General features: G+C 37.3%; 1 protein-coding gene across 2 annotated transcripts in view; it reads left to right on the top strand.

Annotated features, from left to right (window-relative positions):
• pcdh9 (protocadherin 9) overlaps positions 1-25,028 on the top strand; it is a 191,179-nt gene that overhangs the window by 122,460 nt on the left and 43,691 nt on the right. Inside the window, exon 4 of one of the 2 annotated variants that reach the window (XM_035907867.2) lies at positions 13,151-13,226. In XM_035907867.2, the coding sequence (XP_035763760.2) occupies positions 13,151-13,226 (76 nt within the window). Of the gene's footprint in view, positions 1-13,024; positions 13,227-25,028 lie in introns of both variants that reach the window. The other variant, XM_006780362.2, reaches the window with a different exon arrangement.

The following is a 25,028-nucleotide window of genomic DNA, read 5'->3' as shown; positions in this document are numbered from 1 at the left end:
TTTTTTTAATGTTATATTATAAACTACGTTGTTGGCTATCTTTAAGACCTCCCATTTTGCCAACCCTTAATCTCCTGCCAGTCACTGAGATCATCTAAAAGTGCTGAGAGGCTGACCCCTCATCCACAGTTTCTGAAATCAGGGCAAGATCTTTGCAGTTGTAGCACATTTCTGAGGCCAGCTAATACCCTCAGAACAATCTGCAGGTCTCTGATAATGGCTTGTAAAATCTTTCATCTTGACATAAGCTGGCATATGCTGAGTGGCTCTGCATGTTTATCTTAAAGCAACAAAAGCAGGGCCAAAACATGTAAGGTAATCACATCAAAGACCTCTGCTCAACTCCAGTGTTAGATCCTGTTTTCTTTCTAATCAGCCGTTGACCGTGTGGGCATTATGTGCATCGGAAATTAGTTTACGAAATGTTGCTAGAGTATGTTGGGAGAAGCAAATTGGGTCTTTGCTCCTGAGAAATGTTGCGGAAGAAAATAAGCTTTGTAAAGCAAGACCTAAATTAGTCCTACCTTTGATGACTTATTCTTGAATAACCAGCTTAATACTGGCATGAATAATGACACAAAACCGATCTGTAAAATATCTCTCCACCAGAGTCTTCCATTTATTTCAGACGCCACACCCAAATGGAGCCAGGCAGCATGTTTATGTGGACTTTACTTTCTGTATTATGTCTTTGCTTTCATCTTTTGACACCCTAAAAAGGAGCTTTTCTTGAAAATGTGCTCTCTTGCCTCTTTCTCATCTACAGGGCAGAAGAATAATCAAGCCCCCAACCCTCCTTTAATGAAAACAGAGTGTACTGAGGTTCGGTACGGATGTTGCCAGGCAAAAACTGCAAATTATACTATTCCGGGAAAAAACTCAAACGACTGGCGTCTTAAAAACAAGCCTTTCTTTCCGGCAAATGATGGTAAGCGTCGTATGAACAGAACAAGGGACAAAAGACAGAAACTCTGACAGGGCATGAACCTCCCCTGTTGAGTAATGAAATTAAATGACAGCTCTTGAGCGAGGAAGGGATGCTGAGAGAGAGAGCAAGGGAGAGAGGAGTGGGGGGGATTTTGTCCAGCCAGGAAATTGAAGCCATCACAAGCAAATTGAGTTCAGGTCCTTTTGGTGGGCAAGAGCAGACCAATCAATTTGGCCTACTACTCAGTGCCTGTCAGCCTCACAGAAGGACACCTTGGCATCCAATAATAGGAGCACAGTAAACAACTGAAGCCCTGGCTCAGTTAGTCTCAGCTAACAGCTATCTATCCCTAGTAATTTTTCATCAAGACAAACATATATGAAGATAGTGTGCATCATTCTCCAATTTTTTTTTGAAAGTGTCTTTGTATTCATGTGCACGCTAGTTAATGGGTGCCAAATTAAAGGCTGGATCATTTCCACTAATTATGGTATCTGTTCATGAAGAGAACAACACTTTTCACGAGATGAAATAAAAATGATCTTTTTATATCTCTCTCTTCCTTCAGGACACAAATAAGGTAAACGAAAACCAGACGTAACCTCTGTCAGTAAAGAAATCCTATCAAGTCTGTCTAAGTTGGAACCACATTTTAATGAGCCTGGTTTGGCCTTTCCCTTTTGCTAATCTTTGGACAGTGACACAACATTCTCGCTAATTATCTCGATTACACAGCAGGAACGCACTACATCACAGTTCTGAGGCAACAGTCGACGAGGGGTGGAATCATACAACCCCAAAGGCCTAATTATCTCTGTTGGTTTCCAATTAATCCATTAAGTTGTTTTGGCTCAGCTGCAAGACCTGAGGCACCATTTTATGTACCAATACAGTGCACCATCAAACAACTGCGGTACGTGAGCTTTTGTTTTGCAGCAATTCACTCTTAATTCTTAATTGCTCTGCCCTCACTTTTACCTTTAATTTGTCCTAACAGATACATCTAGGAAGACATGATGAGATAAATCAATACGCTTTCAACAGAATATTCTCATTTACGGTAATCCAGTATAGTCCACGTTCAATTTAAAGAAATGCATCTTATTGTAGAAGCTAGTGTAGCACTATTGCTTCTCAAGCGTCCTGCCTCTACTGGCTTACAATGATGAAGATGCCTGGCTTACCATATGTAAAACTGCACTGATCGTATTGATGAGTTGCACAGCAGTCAATAATCGTTTATGTGATAAGCTGCCGGACTCATGGGGGAGGCTGAGAAAAGGCTTCAGGGCCAAGACGGGTTATGAGATTCGTGGTGATACAGGCTGTAGACATTAAGTTTGTTTACATGCTGCCAGTGAGCCATTGGAGCCAGTGCTTGTGAATGATTGTTTGAATATTGCAGCTGTCTCTTTAAACTAATATTGGGATTTTCACTCTACATCATTTTTTTTTTCTCTTGGTCCTGTCTGTCATCTCCATTTTCCTCACACCAATATTGTCTTTCTCCCCTTGCACTTCTGTCATAAACTGGTAACAAGAGATGATGAGAGGGAAAAGCCAATATACTTTGCTTTTTTTTCTCTCTTTCTGTTTTTTTCTCTGATGGCAGTGCTGTGTCTCAGTTGGATTATTATTTTCCAAGTTGTAAGAGAATCCCAAGTGAGCACATGCAAATTTATAAACACTTATGTACTAGTTTTTCTTAGTCTATGCCATTTAGTTTTCTTTTATATGGATAGGGAACGGAGGTACCCATCTTTACGAAAACAGCTGAGCTTGTGCTACAGCTTATGTAACTTCCAGACATCTTTGTTTTTCTCTCTCTAGGGATTTTATTACTAGATGTGTAATAAGTTATTGCTCGAGGATATTCTTCAACAGCAAATAATATTTTGAGTGTGTATCCATGCCTTGCAAAACACATATCTGTGCCAAACTGAAATTATTACTGAAGGAATGACACCTCTGTATAGTAGGGATATGTGACAAGCCTGCAGTCTTCACCGGGAATGCTGCATATCTCTAGGTGGCAGGATTCAAATGGGCTGTTTTACTTTGTAATAACATAAAATTACATGAATAATTGAGATCTGGTCAATCTGTCACCTTTTTGTCTTTCATGGTCTATAATTGATATTGTGATTCCTTATTTTAATAGTTTCTTTAAATAATGGTTGGATAAATGTTTGAAGCAGCCTTTTCTTAGATTTGCTTTTCTTTTCTTTTAAATCTGCCAACAAACAAATAAAAAAATCCAAAAAGTACTACAGGACGCATGTAATTTCAGTGTTCAGCGATCGTTAACATGACTAAATGTCTCCTTGTGCTTGTTTATTGCTTAAAATTCTTCTCAGAAACAAGAATGCTACCCTATTGCTGGAAAAAGCTATAGAAAAGTAGTCAGTGGGCATAGTGGCTAGAGGAGATCAGCTGTTAAGTACAACTATCTACTGCCACAACCTCAGCACCCGTATAAAAGACACTGCCATCACAGGCAAGCCATTTTCCCTCTATGGGAAATCAGGGCATCCTGCCTTAGGCTGTTGGTGTAAATACTTAGAGTACAGAAGCTGCCACTGAGCAGGTCAGGAAAACACGCAGAGAGAAAAAGAAAGGTGACTAAAGAAAACAAAATAAAAGCTGGAACTTGAACAGGAGGAAGAAAGTCAACTTGGCGCTGATAGAATGCAATACATATTTATCCATTTCACACAGTCATCTCACATCTGGTAACAGTAGAGCCACCGGGTACCCAGTACAAGAAGAAGCTAACTCTGGCATCCGTTTAGTGATGTTATTGGGATTCTAAAGTTACAGACCTGTCTTGGTTAGGCTTGTTTAGTTTCAAAAAGAGTTGTTCAGAGTCACCCATATTTTACTGGTGGTGTAAGTCAACAGCACCCCTGCTGCACATTAACTCTGTATCTTGCCAGATTTGGTGAGGAGACGCAGCTGAACTGACAGCAGAGACCGTGGTGCTTTCTGTACAGTTGATATTGTTCAGAACTTAGCAGCATAGCAGATATTTTCTGTTTACAGCCAACTGTCAAACCAAGAAACAACAACTTACTCTACTGATCAAACCAGAAATTTCACACCAGGGGGCATTTCCAGCTATAAAGATAAAGCGCAAAGGATTGTATATCAGTGTTAAAGCACAGTATCAGTCATGCTGGGGGCCAAGGAACGTGTATGGAAAACTCTAGTTATTTACATTTGACCAATGAGGAGCACATTAACAATAATCTCCTTTACGCTCACAGCCATTTTTTAAAAACATGATCAGAATGAGTTGCCATGGCAACAGTCCTGTGCCCTGTTGAACTGCTTAGGTTCATCAAGACTGCTTATACCACCAAAAGTGGGGGAAACTGACAGAGAATTGGTGGCTTGATTCATTTTTGCATGATTTATATTGGACCACAGTTTCTAGGAACAGGCTGTGCATGTGGAACAATCTTAAATTACTGGTCATAGTTGGAGCTGCGGGTCATTGATCCTGATGAGCCAATTTCCATCTGTTCGTTTTCTGCTTACCCAACTTTGGGTTGCCATGTGCAATTATATAGTATAGCAATGTTTCATCTTATTGTGATAAGCTCAGTCAAACGTAGAACAACTATATCATGTTGATAATGAGTTCTGCCCATTAATCTGGACCCCTAAATAGAAGTCAGAGTTTTAAAATATACTGTTATATGCTGTAATATTTGTTTTTTTTTTTTTATTTGAGCGTTGTTCATCTGTATTCATGTTTCTTTTTTTTTTCTTTTTTTATATATATGTCTTTTGTTAACAAGGGAGACCTGAGAAGAAAATACCCCAAAGAATCTGAACATAAAATAGTAATATATGACATATATATAGAAAATTTGCAAAAAACAGTGAGAGGCGTAAGTGAGAGGTATACACAGGCTAATGCTGCTGCTTGCTGAGCTGTAAAATGATAATTATTCTCTATCACTGTTAGATCATACCTCAGGAAAGGAAAACAAATTATCTTCAAGATCAGCATTAATTTTTTATCTACCCACCCTATATACAAATGTATGTATGTATAAAGCAGCAGCTGAATGGTTTTCCTTCTGAGAAAGAAATGCAAAACATAGCAGAGAAACTGAGAACTGCTCCTTTTTTGTCACACTCTCCCCCAAAATGCAAACAGGCAGGCGATCACATACAAACAAAAACAAATTATGCACTGCGACACACACTATCCACCACTATGCATTATGCTGGCACCTTGCTTTCACTAGGAATGGTTGGATGGAAATTACTGGCTGCTTGGCAACAAAACAAATGGAAAAAGGGTCTGGGTAATTTTTTTTTTCCAGATGATTAGCTGCATCAGAATTATTGTTAGTAACATTATTGGCCATAAAATTAATTATTATGGCGAGAGCTTAATAAAATGTCTGTACTGTGAATTCCTGTCAGATAAAAGAACAAAAAGTTACTGTAGTTCTAATTTTCTGTAACTTGTACTCACCTGAATCCACTGAAAGCATGTAGGTACAGAAATCCACCATCTGCTTAGAGGTAAAACTAAGCTCCAAAGTACACTGAATATCATAATTCACTATTCACATCTATATTTTATAGCCAGAGCACACACTTTGGAAACAATTTGAAGAGTTTTCAGTAAACATGTTAGACGTGTAACATCTTAGTTTAAACAAGCCCCAATATGTCTACTGTGTAGGCCCATGTAGCACCATAACAGCTGACACGTACCGCAAGTCCAGGGTGTCGATAAGGATATTCGGTGGCGCTGTCAACACCTTGCCATGGTGCTTCAGTATCAAACATCCCTTCCGTTATCACTTTCTTTCCATTACCAAGTGGCATGAACATCTGCTGCTTTTGGGAGAGGTTACAAGTTGCCTTCTCAAGTGTTTTAACACGAACAGAGATTACACAATGTCCTTCTCTCTCTGGAAAAAGGTTTTCTTGGTGTGGCATAAAATTCAGCAAAGGTTTTTCAACTCAGACCATAACTTAAAAAAACCCCAAGTCTGGTTACAAAACTGTGCAATAGCCTTTTACTGCTGTGCTTTGTTTAAACAACAGCTATCCTTTCAGATTCCATTTAAGCTGCATTTTCAGACAAGCTTCTCGTTATATTGTAACATTGTGGCACATCACCAGTTTGGTTAGAGTTACCTTTTCGCTGACCTGATAAGATGGAGGAATCTTTCCAACCAAACTCTACTTGACTGTTTATCTAACCATGTATTCTATTCATTAAAACTGAGATTAAGAAATAAAGATTGAATTTGTTTCAGTGCAATTTATCGTATTGGAAGCAGAAATGACATTCTCAGAACATAATGTTATTAAACTTTATAGCTATTATTTTCAATTAAAATGCTGGAATTGATGAACTGACTGTGCAAAAATTATATTAAATGTTTTATGTTATATATGTATATAGGTTTTTAACCTCTTAAGCCCCAACGCCCCCTGATATGGGGGCAAAAAGCAGGAGATCAGGTAGGCTTGGGGCTTAAGAGGTTAATTATATAAGCTAACAAAACCAAGGAACCATTGTGAAATTTAAATTACCAGTTGCCAGTCAACCAGACTGCACTGCATTGATTTACATTTGATCTCTAAAAGCTGGATAATCATGGCTGTGTAAATAGCCATTATTTCCACAGGATAAACACAGATCCAACTAAACAAACGTGTGCTTCCACCTATTTGATGTAATGGACTCACAAATAGGATTTCATGACAAGTAATAGGGTTGTAGGTTATTATGAATTATAGTGTACAATGTGATAATACTATATTTCTCTACAAAATAAATCGGTGGTTTTAATAGACCGTTAACATGTTTTACTTGATTTGGATTTGGGTTTTTTTAGTATCCGTCATTCATTTTATCAGCGCAGTACCACCGAACACCGACTTCACTGTCTACAGCTGAGTGTAGCAGCGAGATCACATGGACTGTAACTCATAAACACATCAAGATTCCCCATTCAGTGCTCAGGGCCTAGCCTGCTCTGCTCTGTAGTTAACTGTCTCTGAGTGTCAAATCCTTCATCCTGATGCAGGAGACACACATAGAGAAGAATTGCTGTGTCTCTCATTTTATGGATTTGGATGTCGGCAGAGGGTAGAGCCGATGAGTGAGTCAGTAGTGGTTAACTTTGTAGCTAATGCTCTGTGGCAGTTGCACAGGTTTCTTCAGCTCAGCTTGAGGCGCATAGGGAAGCTGGTTGAGTTACAACTGTCTCACAGTTCTCACTCAGCCAAGTCAGGTTCTTTAACAGCATACCAAGGTTAGGATGAAAAGGGAGAGGTAGATGTATGGGGAGAGGGGAGCGAAACCTCCTACAGAAAAGAAAGAACTGCAGTTCGGAGAGGAAAATAAAAGTAGATGAGTCTAAGATGTCCAAATCTAGCCCCAGGTAGAGTTAGATGACATTAATTATAAATGAAATTTCACCCTTCTGAAGAAGCCTTTTCAGGTCAGATCTTTTTAGTTTAGAGATTTTCCTGCTCTTTTCAGAGACAAAAAAAATGTTCAGTCACATTGTTTTACTTTATAGCATGCATCAATCTATCCCTCTATCCTAATGGCAACGTCAGTCATTTCATGTGTTTATGTCACTGACTACTCATACGCATTTACTGATTTCAGTCTTTTTTATTTAAGTATTAATTGATTCTTATTAGTTATTGTGTAGAGATTGGTCATCATGTAACCAAGTATTCTGTTTTTTTTATTGGCTGATATACATTGTGAGTGTATTTAACATTTGAAAAAGTGGGATTTCCCTCTATCTGTATCTAATAACATATATATTACAGTAAGTGTAGTGGTTTCCAAATTTGCCTAATTAAATGAAAGATCCTTAGTTTGATTGTGGGAGGCGACACAAATCCCTTGGGGGGGGTTTGTGTCAGGAAGCGCCATGTGGTGTAAAAATCAGCCAAATCAAACATTCAGTTTCCACTATTTCACAAGGGGGCGCCACTTGTTTGTTTGTTTTTTAAGTCAGCTAGTGACCAATATGTAGGAAGGTTAGTGCAAAGTCCTGTGTTCGAATCCATCCTGGGCCTTTCAAATTTATTAAGAAACTTTAATCTACTTATCAGTTAATCGGACTTGCAACTATATTTTTTCATAGTTGTATATACAGGTTTTTTTTAAGATTCTTGACTTTATTATGTTTTTATGTTAGATTGCTACATGTCATAAATACGGTAGCTTACTCAAAAATATAGAGTAAAGCACTAGTATCTTTCTTTTTTCATTTCAAACAAGCACACACAACGGAGGAGCAGTATTCATGATAACTTATGAAAGTGGGATGAGATTTAGTTTATTAGGGAAGTGTTGGCAGATGAAAATCAAGCAAATTGGACTGTGGGGGCACAAGCAAGAAGGAGCTTGTCACAGCTTTTGTCATCTGTGAAAGATGAGAGGTGAGAGTGTGAGTCTGGTGACAAGCATGCTGTATGACTAGACTAGATTTATACTTTTTGGTGGGGAAAAAAGTCCCTTATGTCAGTTAGATAGTAAACGGATAAACAAACATGCAATCTATGTACAGGATCCATAAATCTTTATAAGATCAGTTAGGCTAGAAAGAGTCAAAATGATGGACTGCGCTAATAATCACATGCTAAGCTTGTGTTCTGTAAATGAAAAAGAGAGAGCACAGTGCTGATAGACAATGCAAACACGCACTCACATACATGCCCGCTTTCCCAAGCTTGCAATTTGGGAAATGGGTCAGATGTGACTTAGATTTATGTATCTTTGTGTTTTTTCTTTGTGCGCTCGTGTGCTTGTGGTAAGCTAAAAAGTGAGGGAGTGACTGAGCAGGCTTTATTGTGGATGTGGCAGAATGCAGATGTTTCTCAGAACTGCCTAGCTATGATTTAATGATGAAAAGCAGAAGGCAGCAGACTTAGACTCTGGAGAGGCAGCGGGAGCAGACTACGTCAATATTAGAGTCAGAATCAAAGACGGGGAAGATTGTGATTTATTTGTCACTTTTTATTTGAGTGTTACTTACAGAAACACGTTTGGGAACTCTTTTTATCTCTGTGTCTTTCATCTTTTTTAAGCAGTTCGAAAAGCTTGTTTTTGACTGTGTTTATGTCATCAAAATAGAGCAATGCCTGACTGCGACTGTGATGCATTTTATGGATGAGCCCAAAGGAAATCCGAACGTTACCTTGACAGGAGGCAGTGTCTATCAGCTGCTAATATGTCACCTGATTTGATGTTTTGCGAAATGCTACAGCTTGTCAGGATTGTGGATGAACACTGTGGGGAATAGAGTATGATGCACGAATGTACTTTTTTCAAAACACAATAAAATATCAAACAAGGACATGCATTTTTTTTATATTTGAGGGTTAGAAAAACTCGGGTGTGTCATTTTGTCATGTCAGGAAGAGTTAAAGTCAGCAATAGCAGCACAAAGGTGTGAGATAGAGGGGATAAAATAGAAAAAGAGGGGGGGAAATCAATCAACACTCGCTGTGGAACACAGAAGGGCAAACACTTCAGTGGCTTTTTGTTGATATTAAAAAAAATAAAGTTTTTCCCAAGGTGACCAGCAGATGGCAGAGCACCTTTGGGCTCTAAGGCCTGAGCAAGAGCGAGAGAGCAGGGCAGGCAGAGAAAGAGATCTTTTCGTGAGTTTTGCTTTCCTGGTTGACTGATCTCCCTCAGTGGTCTGATTGTGAGAACGGACTCGTGGGAAGTGTTCTCTCACCGCAGGTGTCAGACTGCTGTTAGATAAGATTATTTGCGGTAGTGAGGAGGTTGCATTATTTGTGTGTGCATGTGTGTACGCACGCTTGTTTGTCTGCGTGCGCATGCACCACTTCTCGGTGTGTGCTCCATCTCATTAAATGTCTGCCTGATAGAAATGTAGTGCTACATTGTGTTCGGTTGGAACACAGTACAACACAGAAGTTGTTTTTGACTTGCACACTGAGCTCCATATGGTCAAACTCAGGAGGAGAAAGACGGGGAAGCGAAGAGAAAGCCAGCGCTCCGTGTCATAAGCCCTATCCCTGTTTGTTTCTGTTTTACAAAACCAAAAGTTATAATGCTTTTGCGTTCTGTGGGATTCAGGCTTTAGTGTGGAGTCATTCTGATAGTGATTTAAACAAAAAAGGCAAAGCGTGCCTTGAGAAATCATTGTATCTGCTACGGTACTTTTACAATACGCTGTGTGTGTGACTCCCGACTGTGCCAAAAAGAAAAATAATAAAAACAGAATAAACTAAGTGCTTAGCTTGCATTTAGTCTTTAAGAGGCAACAGCAATTGAGATCAATGAAACTGCTGTCGAGCTTTCCAATAACTAATAGTGTTAATAACGATTTTAATACTCACGTGGGTTGGCCCACTTCATAGAAAACACAAAGGCAGACAGATTGGTTTTAGAATGCAAAACTTCACATTTATGCTTTTTAAGAAACACGTATAAAGTTGGAGCTGGTGTCAAATGAGACATTTATGGTCCCCTGGCAGTTTTTATTTTCCCTTTACTTAATATTGTGCTTTCTGTGAAGACCCTTGGGCAAATCCTATTCCTGTTCATTTGCTGGCTTGCTGGAATTTAAACCTTCCAGCAGCAAAGTGCTGCTAGTTGCTTTGTGTTTGTTAAAGTGACTGTGTTTGGTCAGGCAAATTATAAAAACAAGCGGATAACAAGGGTTAGCAGGCGTGATAAGCCATAATATCTTGTAAACTGGCAGCGGGGATAGTTTAAGCTGGTCTTATGCTAATATTACTACAAGTGACAGTCAGCAACAGAGAAATACAAACATCTTCAAACATGCTTAAACCTACAAATAAACATATGCAAAAACACAAGCGGAAACATCCACAGAATCACTGTGTGCATTTTAAAGCCTTACAGCTACTGTGTTAGTGCAGTTACATCCTCAAATGTTACGCATTTATACGTTCCTTTGCTTGTAACGATATTTTTTTAATTGACTTTTTTAAAGAAGTCTAAATCATTTTACGGTGTATGTAGAATTATTTCTTTACACCGAACTTCTCCACTTTGTCCAAACAGAGCCTAGAATCTTTTCAAGGTCCCACCAGTGTCTGACAGCACACACTACCATTATCCCAATTAATTATAAACCATTTCTTCTCTGCTAGAAGTCAGAATCAAAGGAAATAACATCTCTAGAGTACTGTTCTATTAAATAATTTCTTGCACTTGTCATATATACAAGTAGACGACTTTGTAATATTACATTTGTCATGTCATATAAAATGTAGATTGCTGTTCGCTATTCTGGGCTTTGGATAATAGCAGACATTGTTTCCAGTATGGATTTGGCTTTTTATTCACCCAATCAATTAATAATTAAACTACATTCATGTCTAGTTTAATGCCACATTAATCACTTTATAAAACTGTAATGCATTTATACAATCTGCATGTGACTGTGTTGTGAAATATACAGAGTTTCCATAAGTCTGACAAGAATTGGTAGAAAAAAAACTGCCAGTGTTCGTTTTCCTGGCTGGACAGTCTCAGGGCTGCCAACAAATAGATGGCTACCTTGCCTAAGGCCAACTTCTTTGGCATTAGCTGCAATAAAAACATATGCAGACACTGTTAATTAAGTGCAGACACACTACACCTGCCATCTTCCATTGCTTTCCTCTTTCGCTGGCTTCATTTTCTTTATAAAGTGTTTTTCAGGCTTCATACACATAGCGTGTCTCCCCAAATGTGAAACTGATAGCGCTATATTACCATATCAGTATACATTAGCTTTCACAGAAACAAACAATGCAATGAATTCCTTTAGAAAGGTCTTCTCCCTGTTATCTTCATTCAAAAGGCCAGATCTGATCATCGGCCGTTTTTAAATTACTGACAATGACATTTACCCAGTTTTACCTGCAGTTTTACAAGGCATTTACAGCCAATCATACTTTCACTTGCAATTGTCATTGGAGAGTATGAGTTAATTGTTCAAACCATCCATCCATCATTATTCAATTTACACACCGTATTTAAATATGAAGCCAGTTTTTTTGCTAGTGTCCTGGGTCTAACTGCAAATCCCCCTCCCCCTTTACTCCCTTTCTTTATTCTTCCTTTTTGTTTAATTGAATGTTTGGAGCAGTTCTAAAATATATAATGAGGTCATTTGCATTAGACTGCAGATTGGGTGACCTTTGCTTTTGCCAATAATTACTGTAAAACCCGTCCCTGTCTGTCATCACCAAGGATGTGGCAGGGACCTCTCTGTGCTCACGAAAGGTTAGCTGGAGGCTTGCGTCTGGACTTATGAAAAAGCCTGAGGAAAATGTCATTAGAGCAAGGGAAAAGACACTCAGAATTAACAATTGGAAATTCAATCAGGATGGCTTTAAGGATGGCATGTGTGTGAGTGTATATGTGTTTGTGTGTATGTGCAAGACATAGTCCCAGGAAAACTTGTGTTTTCCTTTCCTTGTGAGACTGCAGAATGTGATAGGAAGGGCACCCTGGGGGTGACTTCTGTTAGCTCCACAGGCCGCTTTGACTTTGCTAGCACCAAACAAATTAACAACACAAACTAAACAATCAGCCTGTAAAAGTCCCTGCAGTAGAATTGACAAACATGATCAAATTTTGCCTCCATTATTTTATTGCCCCTTTCCAGTTATATAATACTTTGATGAAAACACAGTTTGTTTGTTTTTTCAAAAGTTTTACACTTTTCACTTTGATGAATTTTTCTTATAGTGCTCCTTGTTTATTTGCATCCAGTTAATGGTTGTCATTGTGCAGTGAAACGTGACTGTATTTACAGTGTGCAAACTCTTTTCCCATCAATATCTGGGCTTAAGTCAAAATAGACGTTTTATTCGACAATTCTTCTCAGTCGGCGGTGATGATATATATTACATTTTACATTGTTCAGGCAAAATGAATTCACACTGCAGTCCTGATCAGCACTCAGTGTGCAAAAGCAGCATGCTTGAGCTTGTTCAGCTCAGTGTCAAATAAAACTGTAAATAAAAAAGAAAAAAAATTAAATTAAGGGGGCAGAGCAGAGCACTAACATCAGAGGCTCTGTTTTGTGCTCTTGGTTCTAGTCACAGCGGCGCGTCACGTTTCACCTGCCGGATGGCTCCCAGGAGAGCTGCAGTGACAGCGGTCTGGGGGACCACGAGCCTGTAGGCAGTGGCTCCCTCCTCACACAACCTCTCCCTCTGGTGCAGGCGCAGGACGACTTCTACGAGCAGGCCTCCCCTGATAAGAGGACTGAAGCTGATGGAAACTCCGATCCCAACTCTGGTAAGTTGAGTTATATTCTTTCTAGCATATATGCATAGTTTGGATTTTCTTATCTAACTTTAAATCTACAATTCTTCTTCTTCATTTTTTCAAACTCTGTAGCTTAAATCACCATTGGTGGCATTGTGAAATAGCTGCAACATGTTCACTTTGACTCAATTTGGTGGACATTGTGCGCATAGTAATGGTGTCTTTTCTTTCAAATCCAATATGATTTTATTCATTTTTCTACTTATTGTATGCAGGCTGGTGAAATCAGAACATTCATTGTCTACAGGTTGAAGAAAATGAAAACGTTTCATATCTGGCTTTGAGGGATGACTAAAACCTCTTGAAAAGAGATAATAAATTCTCATGAAAAGCAACATCTGTCTCCATAATGGACTCGACACACCAAAAATCATTTAATTTAGAGTTATTTGATTGCTCAAGTAGGTTTCTAGTGGATACATGAGCAGGTCATTCATTTCTCAGTTAATCATCCAGACTTGTTCATTCCTCCCAGGAGCAAACCTGGGCCTCCCATAGGCTCCTCACCTATTTGTGAAACTCATTTGATTTATTTAGAGATGATTTCCCAGTTGGAAGCCTTGTTCTCAGCTGAAGATGTTAACTTCCCACTATTTCTGGTGGGGATGTACATCTCCGACCCAGTTTTCTCATTTTATCATTAAGAGGTGAGGCGTGCGCAAAGATCAAGCGCATCGCCTCAAGGTCAACGCCAGCTTGCCTGCTGAGGGTGGAGCAGCTAGCACAGCATAAATACAAGTGCAGTGAGTAAACTGTGGATGCATATGATTTAAAACAGATTTAACTTAGCAGATGCACTCACAGTTGGCAAATGTATTCAGTGAGCTTTGTGTAGGCCTACCCACTCACTATCTTCAGAAACAACCCATTCTCATTCCCAGAGACTTTAAATACTGCGATTTTGTCAGAGCTGCTGGCATCTCTGAGATATGAGCAAGTGTCCTTTGGAGCTACACCAGTTATAGCAATATTTGATGCTGGGCACAAATGTTCCTACAGTATGCAAAAAAGGTAAAAAAGTCCACAAAGCTTGGTTTGAAAAACTGGTGAATGCATAGCTACCATTCATCTCTTGTTGTCTCACACACTGTTTTTTTAGGGTTTTTTTTCTTTTTTTTGTTAAATTTGGTTTGAATTCTCTGTTTAATTTTTTTTTCTTCTTTGGTTAAGTTTATTGTTGTCTATCCTCGTTTAAATTCACCTGTTGGGATGACAGCTAAAGTAACTGTTGGTAATGTAGTGACTTATAGAAAGCTGTTAACTGATATGTGACTGACATAAGAGGATTACCAATTAGCAACAAGGAATCATATCAACTTCAAAACAAGTGATTACCAAATAGATTATTGGTGAACAGGGCTTTAGGTTATCCCCATACTCAAAGTCAATAACAACTTTAAAAGTATTTAAACCAATCAAGAGCCTAATCAAGTGGTTTGGTTTTTGGCAACCAGTCAAACACTATTTTTAAAACCCAAATTCATACAGTAGAAGAATTATAAGAGAAAATTCATTAAAACAGTTTCAGTCAACAGTCAACATCCTTAAATGTTCACTGTCTAATTAACAATTAGACAACATACTCAGTGGTCCAGCAAATTTACACTACCTTTGAACCACATTGCATATCTTGTACTGACATTAGAGGACAATGTTCATGAATTCATTGGAATCTCAAAAGAATAGAGATGGATGATTAGAGGCAAAACAAATTTACAGTGTTACATTATATGAATGTGGGATTTTCAAATGTCATGAACTGTTGGCTAATGAAAGCATTTCATTCTCAGAAATTTATGCTGTTTGTTCAACTGGTATTTAACCTGCATAACAAATAATGAATAATGAGCTGTACATATCTCACACCTTCCGTCCTACTGTCTATAAATATAAATAAGGCTTTGGATATGTTTACACAATTTGGTGCACAGAGACAGATAAACTCTAACTGCCTTGGCTTTCTGAAGCTCCAAAAATAAAAGAAATAAACAATTAAATAAAGCATAAAATAAAATTGTATTAATTTCATTCTGTTAGTAGTATTTTACAGGTAAGATACAATGTAAAATGCTAATTTTAGAAGCAGCACTTGAAAGAAGGCCTCATCCATTAAACGTGACTTACTAGCTTAAATATTTGTAGTTTTTCAGCACACTGCATCATTTTTGTCCTTAATCAGCGGCCGTCTCTTTTGTTAGTGTTGTTTGCCTGTCAGCAAACTATTAACAGTGACAGCAGTGGTCTTTGATCATTGACCTGCTTCTTGGCAGGATAATGATTTTATGTCCTGTGTATGAGCGATATGTTACCTGCTGTGGCACTCTCTAATACGTGAACTCAGTGGACCCAGGTTAACTTGTTTTGAGTAAGTCTCTGTCAGACTTAAAAAGCCTCACACTGTTTTCCTACTAGCTGTACAATACGAGTCATTCTGTTGACAAAGGCAAACAGTATCTAAAAGGTGTTTGACACTTTCGTGTTCTGAGCTCCAAAGTATCTTCTAACGCTATTGAAAAGAACCCCATTCAGTGCAACATTTTAAATGCCGACCTTGACAGTAGGTGGTCTTTCCACGAGGCTTTCTTCAAGATTTGACAATAATATTACTTGTGCCTTGTTTTCTAAAATGTTAAGACCGTTCAAAAGAACTTCAAGAATCAAAATGACAAAATGACATGAATTATTAAATTATTACAAGCCTCCAGTTGTCGTTTTGCAAGCGGAATATTGAAAAATTATTTATTTGAAGTAATACAGGAAAGTATTAATAGTTATATATAGGTTGTGGCTTTCATCTAAATTACAGAAATACAGCGTGCATACTACAGGGTATCTGATTACTTCCCTTTTTCCTTTTTTTAAGAACAACATAAAGACTGTCTTTGTAAGTTGGAAAATTTTCCTTAGTTTCACTATGATGAAAACAAATTAGTGGCAAGAAATTAGACAAACAGGAAGGTGGAGGCAAAACGAAATATTAACAGATGGATGGTAATCAGGGATGTAGCAGTTTCAATCAGCATTATAGTTTTTTGATATAAAAAAAGAGAAAAAACCTCACAGTAATCTATGAGCCAGTGCTACATAAGCAAATGTAGTTAAATATTAAGACCTTGCAGGGCCCTGTTTCCCAGCAATGATTGATTTTAAAGGTTAGGAGTGTTTTTTGGAGCTTTTTTTTATATATAAAAGCTGTTGTATTTTCTCAAAACAAAACTTACAAACAAGTCCACATGGAGTTCTGTTAATGCTGTTGAGGAGGAGGATGAATTGATTGAAACTAACCTATAACATTGAATACTCCATAGAGGAGTTCTGGATATTAAAATATATAAAATGTAACATACAACACAAATGACACAGTAGAACGAACAGCTTGATTGCGTAGCAGGAAAGAAACAGATTTTGCAGTCAGCAGTGACAGCCTTCAGCCTTTGGCATTTTATGTTAGTGGGTAGAAGTAAGTTTCAGAGTAAACTTTGTGAAATCTAATTTGATCGATTTAGGTGGTGCTCGGCGTATCCTTATGCACACATTAAGCCATTTTGTTATTAAATCAATGTTACTGTACTCAGATCACTTGATAAATGGACATTGAAAAAAGAAAATAACCACCAATTTAAGCACACAACTGTGAAATAAAAACAGAACAAACAAACAAAACAAAACACATAATTAGGATAGAGAGCAGATGAATTATAGAGTATTAAACCTACAGGCAAAATTCTCTCAACTCTGATTTAAAGGAGTACAAACAAAAACATGTAAGCATAAACATCATGTTGCCAAAATCCACTACTCTGCACTCTCCCTCATGATAGTGTTTGCAGTCATCATTTAGAAAGCTCTGAAATCTGTGAGACTGATGTCTGTGTAACGCACATAAAACAGCCCACTCATCTAACAAATTAGTTCTGAATCAGACTTTTTAAGTGCATTAATAGCACCCAGTAAATGTAATACAATATTTTTTTGAAATTATTGGATCTATTTACAAACCAGTATCGCTTACATCTGCTGCTAAATACTCTGTCAAAGGTCACTACATAATTTCACATAAAAATGAACCTGGTTCTTTGGGCATATTTTATTTAGTAAGGTATTTGTTTAATTAAGTTTGATATTATAAATTTGATCCATGTTCTGATCCAAAACTAGAAAGGAATTGCCCAAAAATAATAATTTAAAGCTTATCAGTAGTTCATGTATCTTATTATGTCACTTGTATTGTAATCAAGTTTTTTTTTTTACTCCTGAACTGGCTCAATACAAGAAACTCAATACATTCATTAGTCATTCCAGTTACTGTTGTTTTGAGCTTCGACTCCAGATGTAGAGTAGCAAAAATGGAAGATCCTGGGGAGTTTTTAATGAAGAGGTTTTAATTGTTAGGCTATGTGAACTGTTTTTAATGCATCTACCATCCATAATTTACAATGCGTTAGAAACAGTAGAATAATTAAACATTTGAATTACACATAAGCGCAGAGATTCTTTATGGTTATTTTGCTTTAGTCTTAGACTTAGATTTAACCAGTGGATCTGTAATGTGTAATTATATCTCGCTCGTGCTCATTATCACAGACATTATTGCAGATGGAGCAGATACCTGGAGCCTTGGGGTAGATGCAAAGGGCAAAGAAAAATCTGTCGGTGTAGGCTCCTAAATCTTACAGATTACTGAGTTGGTAAGAATTGTTCAGTAATCTCTATTTTGACTGTCTGGCAGTAATCACAGATATTTAAAATAGAATGTGAGCAAAATGCAAGTAAAAAAAACCTGAACATAATTTAAAGAGATTTCAGAGAGGTTTACATACAGCAATCAAAATATAATGGAACACAAACATGCAAAATTTTGCTCTGAGCAGGAAAATGGTGGGCGAATGTGTTCATTCTTTGCCTCCAACATTGCAGTGCGCCGCTGGATTGGCAAGTCCATGGCCTGTACTGAGGCATTCCTCCTACTGTGGCCACTGTAGTGCGTGAAGAGTCAGCAAGATACGAATCTGTTGCAATTTAGGAAATAACCTCAGCACACCCTCGGGAAAAAACAGTTTGTGCAGGGACACTGTGTTTTGCGCCATGGCTGGCAAAGTTCATAGAGTTAATATACAAGTTGCATGTGGACTGAAAACATTTAATTCCTATGAGAAAGAGTTTCTAAGAGTATCTAAAAAGTGTTCTGGAGGCCCACTAGAAATCGCCAGAGATGTGAGAAATAGGTTTAATATTTTACCTTAACGTGCATTTAGGTAATAGAGCCCAGGAGCATTTCTAATGTCCATCTTTCATCATAGTTTATATTTTAAAGAATGAACTTTACTGAGTAAATCTATTGACTTGAAATTAAAGTTTCTGTCTTTATTAGGTTACACTAATAAAAACTAATGCAATAAACAATGGGGAGGGGGGGGGGGGGGGGGTCTTCATGTCCCTTTGCAATTGTAAAGTCATTCTCAACAGTTCCCTCAAAACAAACAGAAGAAATCAGCTGCAGTACTTGAATAGCTATAAAAAGTTGTTTTCATTAATAGGCTTTTTTGGTCTTTCACACTGGATATGCATGGATGAGACTCCCTAGACTGCAAAGAAGCTGAAATAATACATGATTGGAGAGTGCCCAGAATAAACAGAGAAAGAAGTGGGGTGAGCTAGATAAACCAACCATTATTGACTAAAGTGCTACATAAATTATTTAAAAACATTGGAGACAAGAAATATAGAGCAGTAAGACAAAAACGATCACTTGCAATCACGCATACAGAAATACACACACACACACACAAAGTCAAAGGCCAATAGATATAGACTGTGAGATGAAATCTGAATGAAGTTGTTGGAGTGGGTGGAACTGATGTAATGAGAAAGGTTGTTTTTCTGCTCCAGCAACAATCCTTAAGCTTAAAATATAGACAATAAAACAGCCAAGAGTCGCATGCCTGATGACCTTAGCGTTCTATGGAACAAATGGGATCAAAACAAACAGAAATGTAATAAATCAGTCTTACAAACAACAACAGAATCTTTAAATAGTTTCTGATTTGTCCGAGGACAATCTGAGACATTGAGGAAAGCCAACAAAGTGAATGATGAGATGACGCTGTGCCAGCTGGGTAGTCTACCTGATGTTTATCAGAAGACTTTCCTGAGACAGTGTATATCCAAGTGAGCATGCATGAATAATTTCTTTTAAGTCAGAAGGCGATGGAGAAACACATGCATATTTAAAATATATAAACAGAAATATCAGTCACCCTAAGGAATTCCTTTCTGTGCATTTAAAAATCACATATGTGCAATATATGATAATACCATTGTGTGCAAATTACATTGTTTATTATTATTATTATTATTATTATTATTGTTGTTGTTGTTGTTGTTGTTGTTGTTGTTATTGTTATTATCATTATTACATCTCTGTTAGTTATAAAAATCTAGAGCTCATTCTATAATAGAATGACACCGGATGCATTCACTATGGATTCTTCTACCATGCCATTGTTGAAGTGTTAGTTTGATGTGTTATACAACATAACAAACATATACCATATGGGTGAGTTACACATAGAAAAGAATATTAAAAGGCCGTGGAAGCGGAACTGGATTGTAAAGTGGGAAGGATTCCCACCAAAATAGGTGTCTCCAGGACCACCTATTTTATGTGAGTATGCGACACTCACATACACAAAGACAGGTTCACAGAGTGATAACAATACTAGCCACACTGTGTTGTTGATAATTGTCTTGATGGCTGCAGGTCTGTGTGGCTGAGCAATGACTTATACTAAATATAGAGTACTTCTAACAAGCAAAAGTGTGCTCATACAGTTTAGAAGAGCACACTCACATAGGCAGCTTTATCTTATCATGTGCAGTGTGGGTGTAAATCTTTAGATCTGTAGTTAAATACATTTCAAAGTAAAATTATTTTTTTAATTTAATTTTGCATTTTATCAGTTCTGATGGATAAAAACCAATCAATGTTCTTAAATGCTCATCAATTCAGGCCCGGTGGGAGTCTTTCCTGGTCATAGGGCAACAATGGACAGGTTGCTAAACTATTGCATGGCTACACATACAGATAGACATACGATATATGACCGATTTAGAATCACCAGTTGACCTAACCAAAGTAAAATTAATTGAAAGAAATCCAATATTGCAGGAATTCCATATCATAGGTTGAGCTCATAACCATTGAGCTTATACAGCATCACCTATACTGACATAGTGGCAGACAAAAGTGCTCCATGACATGTAACCGTTCAATTCAATGGGCTACCTATGAATTAATTAATGAATTAATCAATCAAAAAAGAAGTAAAAATAAAAATAGTGTGGGTTCCTCTGAACATTTTGCTCTTGGCTTAAGCGTTTAATTTGATTGGGTGAATAAAGCATTTTTTTCTATCTGTTATATACAGTGTTGGATGTAATGCGTTACTAAGTAACGCGTTACTGTAATGAAATTACTTTTCCACTGAAAAAGTAGAGTAACTAATTACTGTTCATTTTTAGGTATTTTAATTACAGTTACTTACAATGTATTTGCGTTACATTGTAAAATAAATAAACTCGCTGAATATCATTATTTAATTTCAATAATTTATCTTCTAAACGTAGAAGTAAACTCTGCCGCTTTAACATCGTTGCAGTGCAGGTGCGCATCATTTCGCGCCACTTTGCTGCATAGTCGTATTCTAAAGCGGAAGATGTCGGACTCGGCTGAAGTGAGTGGCTGTTTTTTGAAATGGACATATTTCCGTCTCTTCACTTTTCTGAAACAAGCAGACAAGAACATTACAGTAATATGTAAAAACTATCGGCCGCTGTTAATAGCACGAGTAATCTACCGAAGCGCCTGACACGAGAGCATAGACGAACACTTCTGTGTGATCCTTGTTCATCATCCATGGATAACACCGCGGCAACTCCTGCTAAGCAGGCAAATCTTGATTTTACTTTAGCAGCGCAGAAAGTGTCTGAAGGTGAGCTTAAAAAAATGATTGCAGGCTACATTGTGGAACAGATGCTACCGCTGCGTACTGTAGAGTCTCCGTCTTTAAAAAATGTATTTATTATTTAAAGAGTTATAGGGATTTTAAGAAGTATTTAGTTAAATTACTTATTTAGTAATTAAGTTACTTTTCTGACACAGTAATTAGATACATATTTTAAATACAATATTGACTAAGTAATTAGTAATTAGTAATTAATTACTTTTTTAAAGTAACTTACCCAACACTGGTTATATACTTTAAACATAGACTTTACTTGCAGTCTAAACAGCTGTTTAGAACCATGCTGAAATTCATGAGCTGTGATGGAGCAATTATCATCATCAGTGACAATATAAATGAAGGAACACTCTCTTTTTTAATAATAAATAAATACACAATACATAATACATCAAAGCTGATTTTTTAAAATGAGGAAATTGCAGTATATTGGTAAGAATGCCATACAACTAAGGATCATTGTTTTCTGACATGGATAAACAAGTGAACAAGCTGAAAGTAACATGTTTAACTTTAAATGAGAATCATTCATTTATCAGCTGACAACATGTTTACAAAAACAAGAGTTGTGTGAGACTAGGGTTTAATAAACCCTAATAACTGTGATCATTATATTGTGGTCAAACAACACTTAGAACAATGCAGAACAGTATTTGTCATAAAGAAGTGAGTTTAGCATTCTGAAAAATCATTGTCACTGATTATTGAAATTTCTTGTTTGACACAATGCAGACATTGCTCAAAAATTGTTGACTGTATTGGAGATGATACACCAATGGATGTATCCAGTAAGGAAAAGTGAGCATTCCCTGACTGTTTGGCAATAGTTCCTGGAGGTTCCTGGCTGTCACTGGTTGAAATCGGTTGAACAAGCAGTGCTGCACCAGAAATGTCCTTATGATTGCTAGCAGATTGCTATAGCAGCTTTTTCAGCTTTGTCTGAAAATACTCACTAACTACTAGTCCAGCTTTACTAAAATCTGATGAAATGTGAGACATATTGGAAATGGAGAAGTACCCCAACTCCATGCATACTATGGGTGACTGCAGCAGTATGATGGAAACCAAAGTAATCACAGTTACTTGCCAACCCCTTTGGGAAATACACTTTTTTTTTTTGTTATTTGCCAGGATGTCACCGATTGGTCTGTAGGCCTACATAAATGGGACTTCAGCAATCCTTCGTTACCAGTGTTTGGCAGGTGGCTGTCTCTAGACCTAGACTCTAGACCTTATTTACTTGATCCCACATTGTCACATGTCCAAAATGGTGGGCAAGTTAATGTTACATGATTATTGGTCACCTTAATAATATATGTTATTGTGCTTAAGATTACAGCAAACAAACTATACTATGTGCTTTATATACTACAGCAAGTGATTATTCTATTCACAAAATAACAAATGATGTTTAGGACCCTAGTGGAAACTGCATCCCTACAACTTTCTTTGTGGTGGTTAGCACTGACAACTTACAGCAAGAAGCTCTGAATCCAGTTTGGGCCTCTTTTGGCATTCACATGTTCTCTGGAGGTTAATTGGTGATTCTAATTTGACCATAGATGTGAATGGTTGTCTGTCTCTGTGCTAGTCCTGCAACAGATTGGCAACCTCTCAAGGGTGTACCCTGCCTCTAGCTCCATGACATCTGAGATAGGTTTGCAGGAAGATGGAGCCTAACGTACAAGAAAATGGATAGATAGATTGATGGTTCATACTGAGAAATGCTTATACTTATTTGTTGTGTGGTTGATCATTAGCTGAAGTGTATATTTGAAATGTTTGAAGATTAATGAGCTTAACAGAAACATGAGGAACAAAATACTCAAATGCAAGATTGTTATGTCGTCTACAGTGACTGTGAAACTACATTAGCCATTAGTCATTGATGAGCAGGAAATGATGACTAACTCCTTTGTTCAAGTATCCTGCTCCATTGCATTTGACCCTGCTTTCTCTAAAACATCAAAGCATCTTTTCAAGGACCACATCCATCAAGTATCACTATCCCTATTTGATTCTCAATTTGGAAAGAAGAAAATATTTCATTAAATATTTTCAATTTTTCATCAAATATTTTTTGTTACTGTGAAATATCACATTTCCATTTTGTTAATCCCCAACACATGTCTGGCCATTGGGATTAGGTAATATAATTTTGTTTAATTTTCTAAGGATATTTTTATCAGGGTGTTGGCTGTTTAGTTCCTCTTAGTATCATGTAAATATGCTTCAGGCAAGGCAGGCTGTCACAGTTCCATGTTTTTGTAATTCTTAGTGCCAAATTTCTGGTGCTATATTTCAAAATTCATTCCAACTATGTCTCTACTGCAAAAACAATTGCCATCTTCTTCACTGCATTTTACTTTTGTGATTGACAACAACAAGACACCAGGCTTCTTGTGAGTGAACACGTTTAAGATCACGTTTAATGCTTCACACAAAAACAGAACTGATTTACTTTGAATTTATTGTATTTTTCTACTTTTCTACTGCTTTACTGTAGTTGAGTGTGGCAGTACAAAATAGCTTTGGAATACATACAGTAGAAACTACAAATGGGAAGTTTCTGTATACTACTGTGTATAATTATTGAATTTCAACACATTATGGCAACATTCAGATAGTTAAGTCAGAATTTGGCATGGACAACACAATAGTATTGATCTATCCAGTCTTGTCAATCATTTAGGCTGCTGCTTGTGGTATTCTGGTGTGGGGGACAAGTTCTTGGCATGTTCATTTGTTCATGAGTTCTGGAACAATGCCCAGTTGGTACTGATTGTTGTTTCAGTGTCACATGTTTTTTCTGATGGCTTCTTCCAGCAGGATGAGTGATTTCCTGAACACGGCAGTCAGTTCACACAACTCAAATGGCAATCTCAATTCAGTAGACTACTTTTGGGATGGGGCAAAACTGGTCATGCAGCCAACTAACCTGTTGGATCCATATGACGGTGTCACTCTGGATCATAATCTCTGAGGAATACTTTCACCACCTTGTTGAATCACCTGATATAAGCAGGGTGCCTGATAAAGTTAATGCAGCTTCACAATCAGAAGTAAAATACTAACATATTCACAAATAAAATGAGACAGAGATACATAATGAGAAAAAAATGTAGCTTGGTAGTGAAACTATACAAGACATGAACTATGTATAATTGTTTCTTAGCATTATGAGAAGCAGCTGGTAACTGCTGCGAGATGTTTTGAATCATGCTGGTATAAAGAAGACAAATTTCCCCTGAAAGAGAGTAGTAGATTTGGGCTCTTGATGCTACCAGGGTTTCACTGACATTAAATATCACATATTTATCTTTCAAAAATACTGAGATATTACTAAATAATTTTAACACAGCATGTAAACTATGGAATCTGACAAAATACCGATATAGTTAACCATTCAGACATTGAGTTTTCAGTAAATCTTATAATACGGTATGTTTGGAGAGAGGAAGAGAGTTAGGGCAAAGAGATAAAAATACCAAAGATCATTATGTATTTTAATTATGATGACTTCTTCTCGGTGCTGGGGTAAAATGTGTTTAAGGCTTGTGAATAAAATATCACTTTGTGCTTCAAAGCGGTGAAAAAGTCTGTCATCTTTTCTTTGTTCATTTCAATTCACAGCAACGTGATGTACAGTATCATTACAAGTTTCCATGTCTGGGCAATTAAATTGATTACCATATCACAGTATGGCCTTTTCCTAGACTTCTGAGGTGAAGTAAGAGTGTCCTCTTGCAGG

Source organism: Neolamprologus brichardi, chromosome 1 (assembly GCF_056152115.1).
Source record: "Neolamprologus brichardi isolate AB-2024 chromosome 1, ASM5615211v1, whole genome shotgun sequence".
Taxonomy (NCBI): Eukaryota; Metazoa; Chordata; class Actinopteri; order Cichliformes; family Cichlidae; genus Neolamprologus; species Neolamprologus brichardi.
The sequence above is the reverse complement of the archived record's forward strand: the minus strand, read 5'-3'. Positions and strand labels throughout refer to the sequence as shown.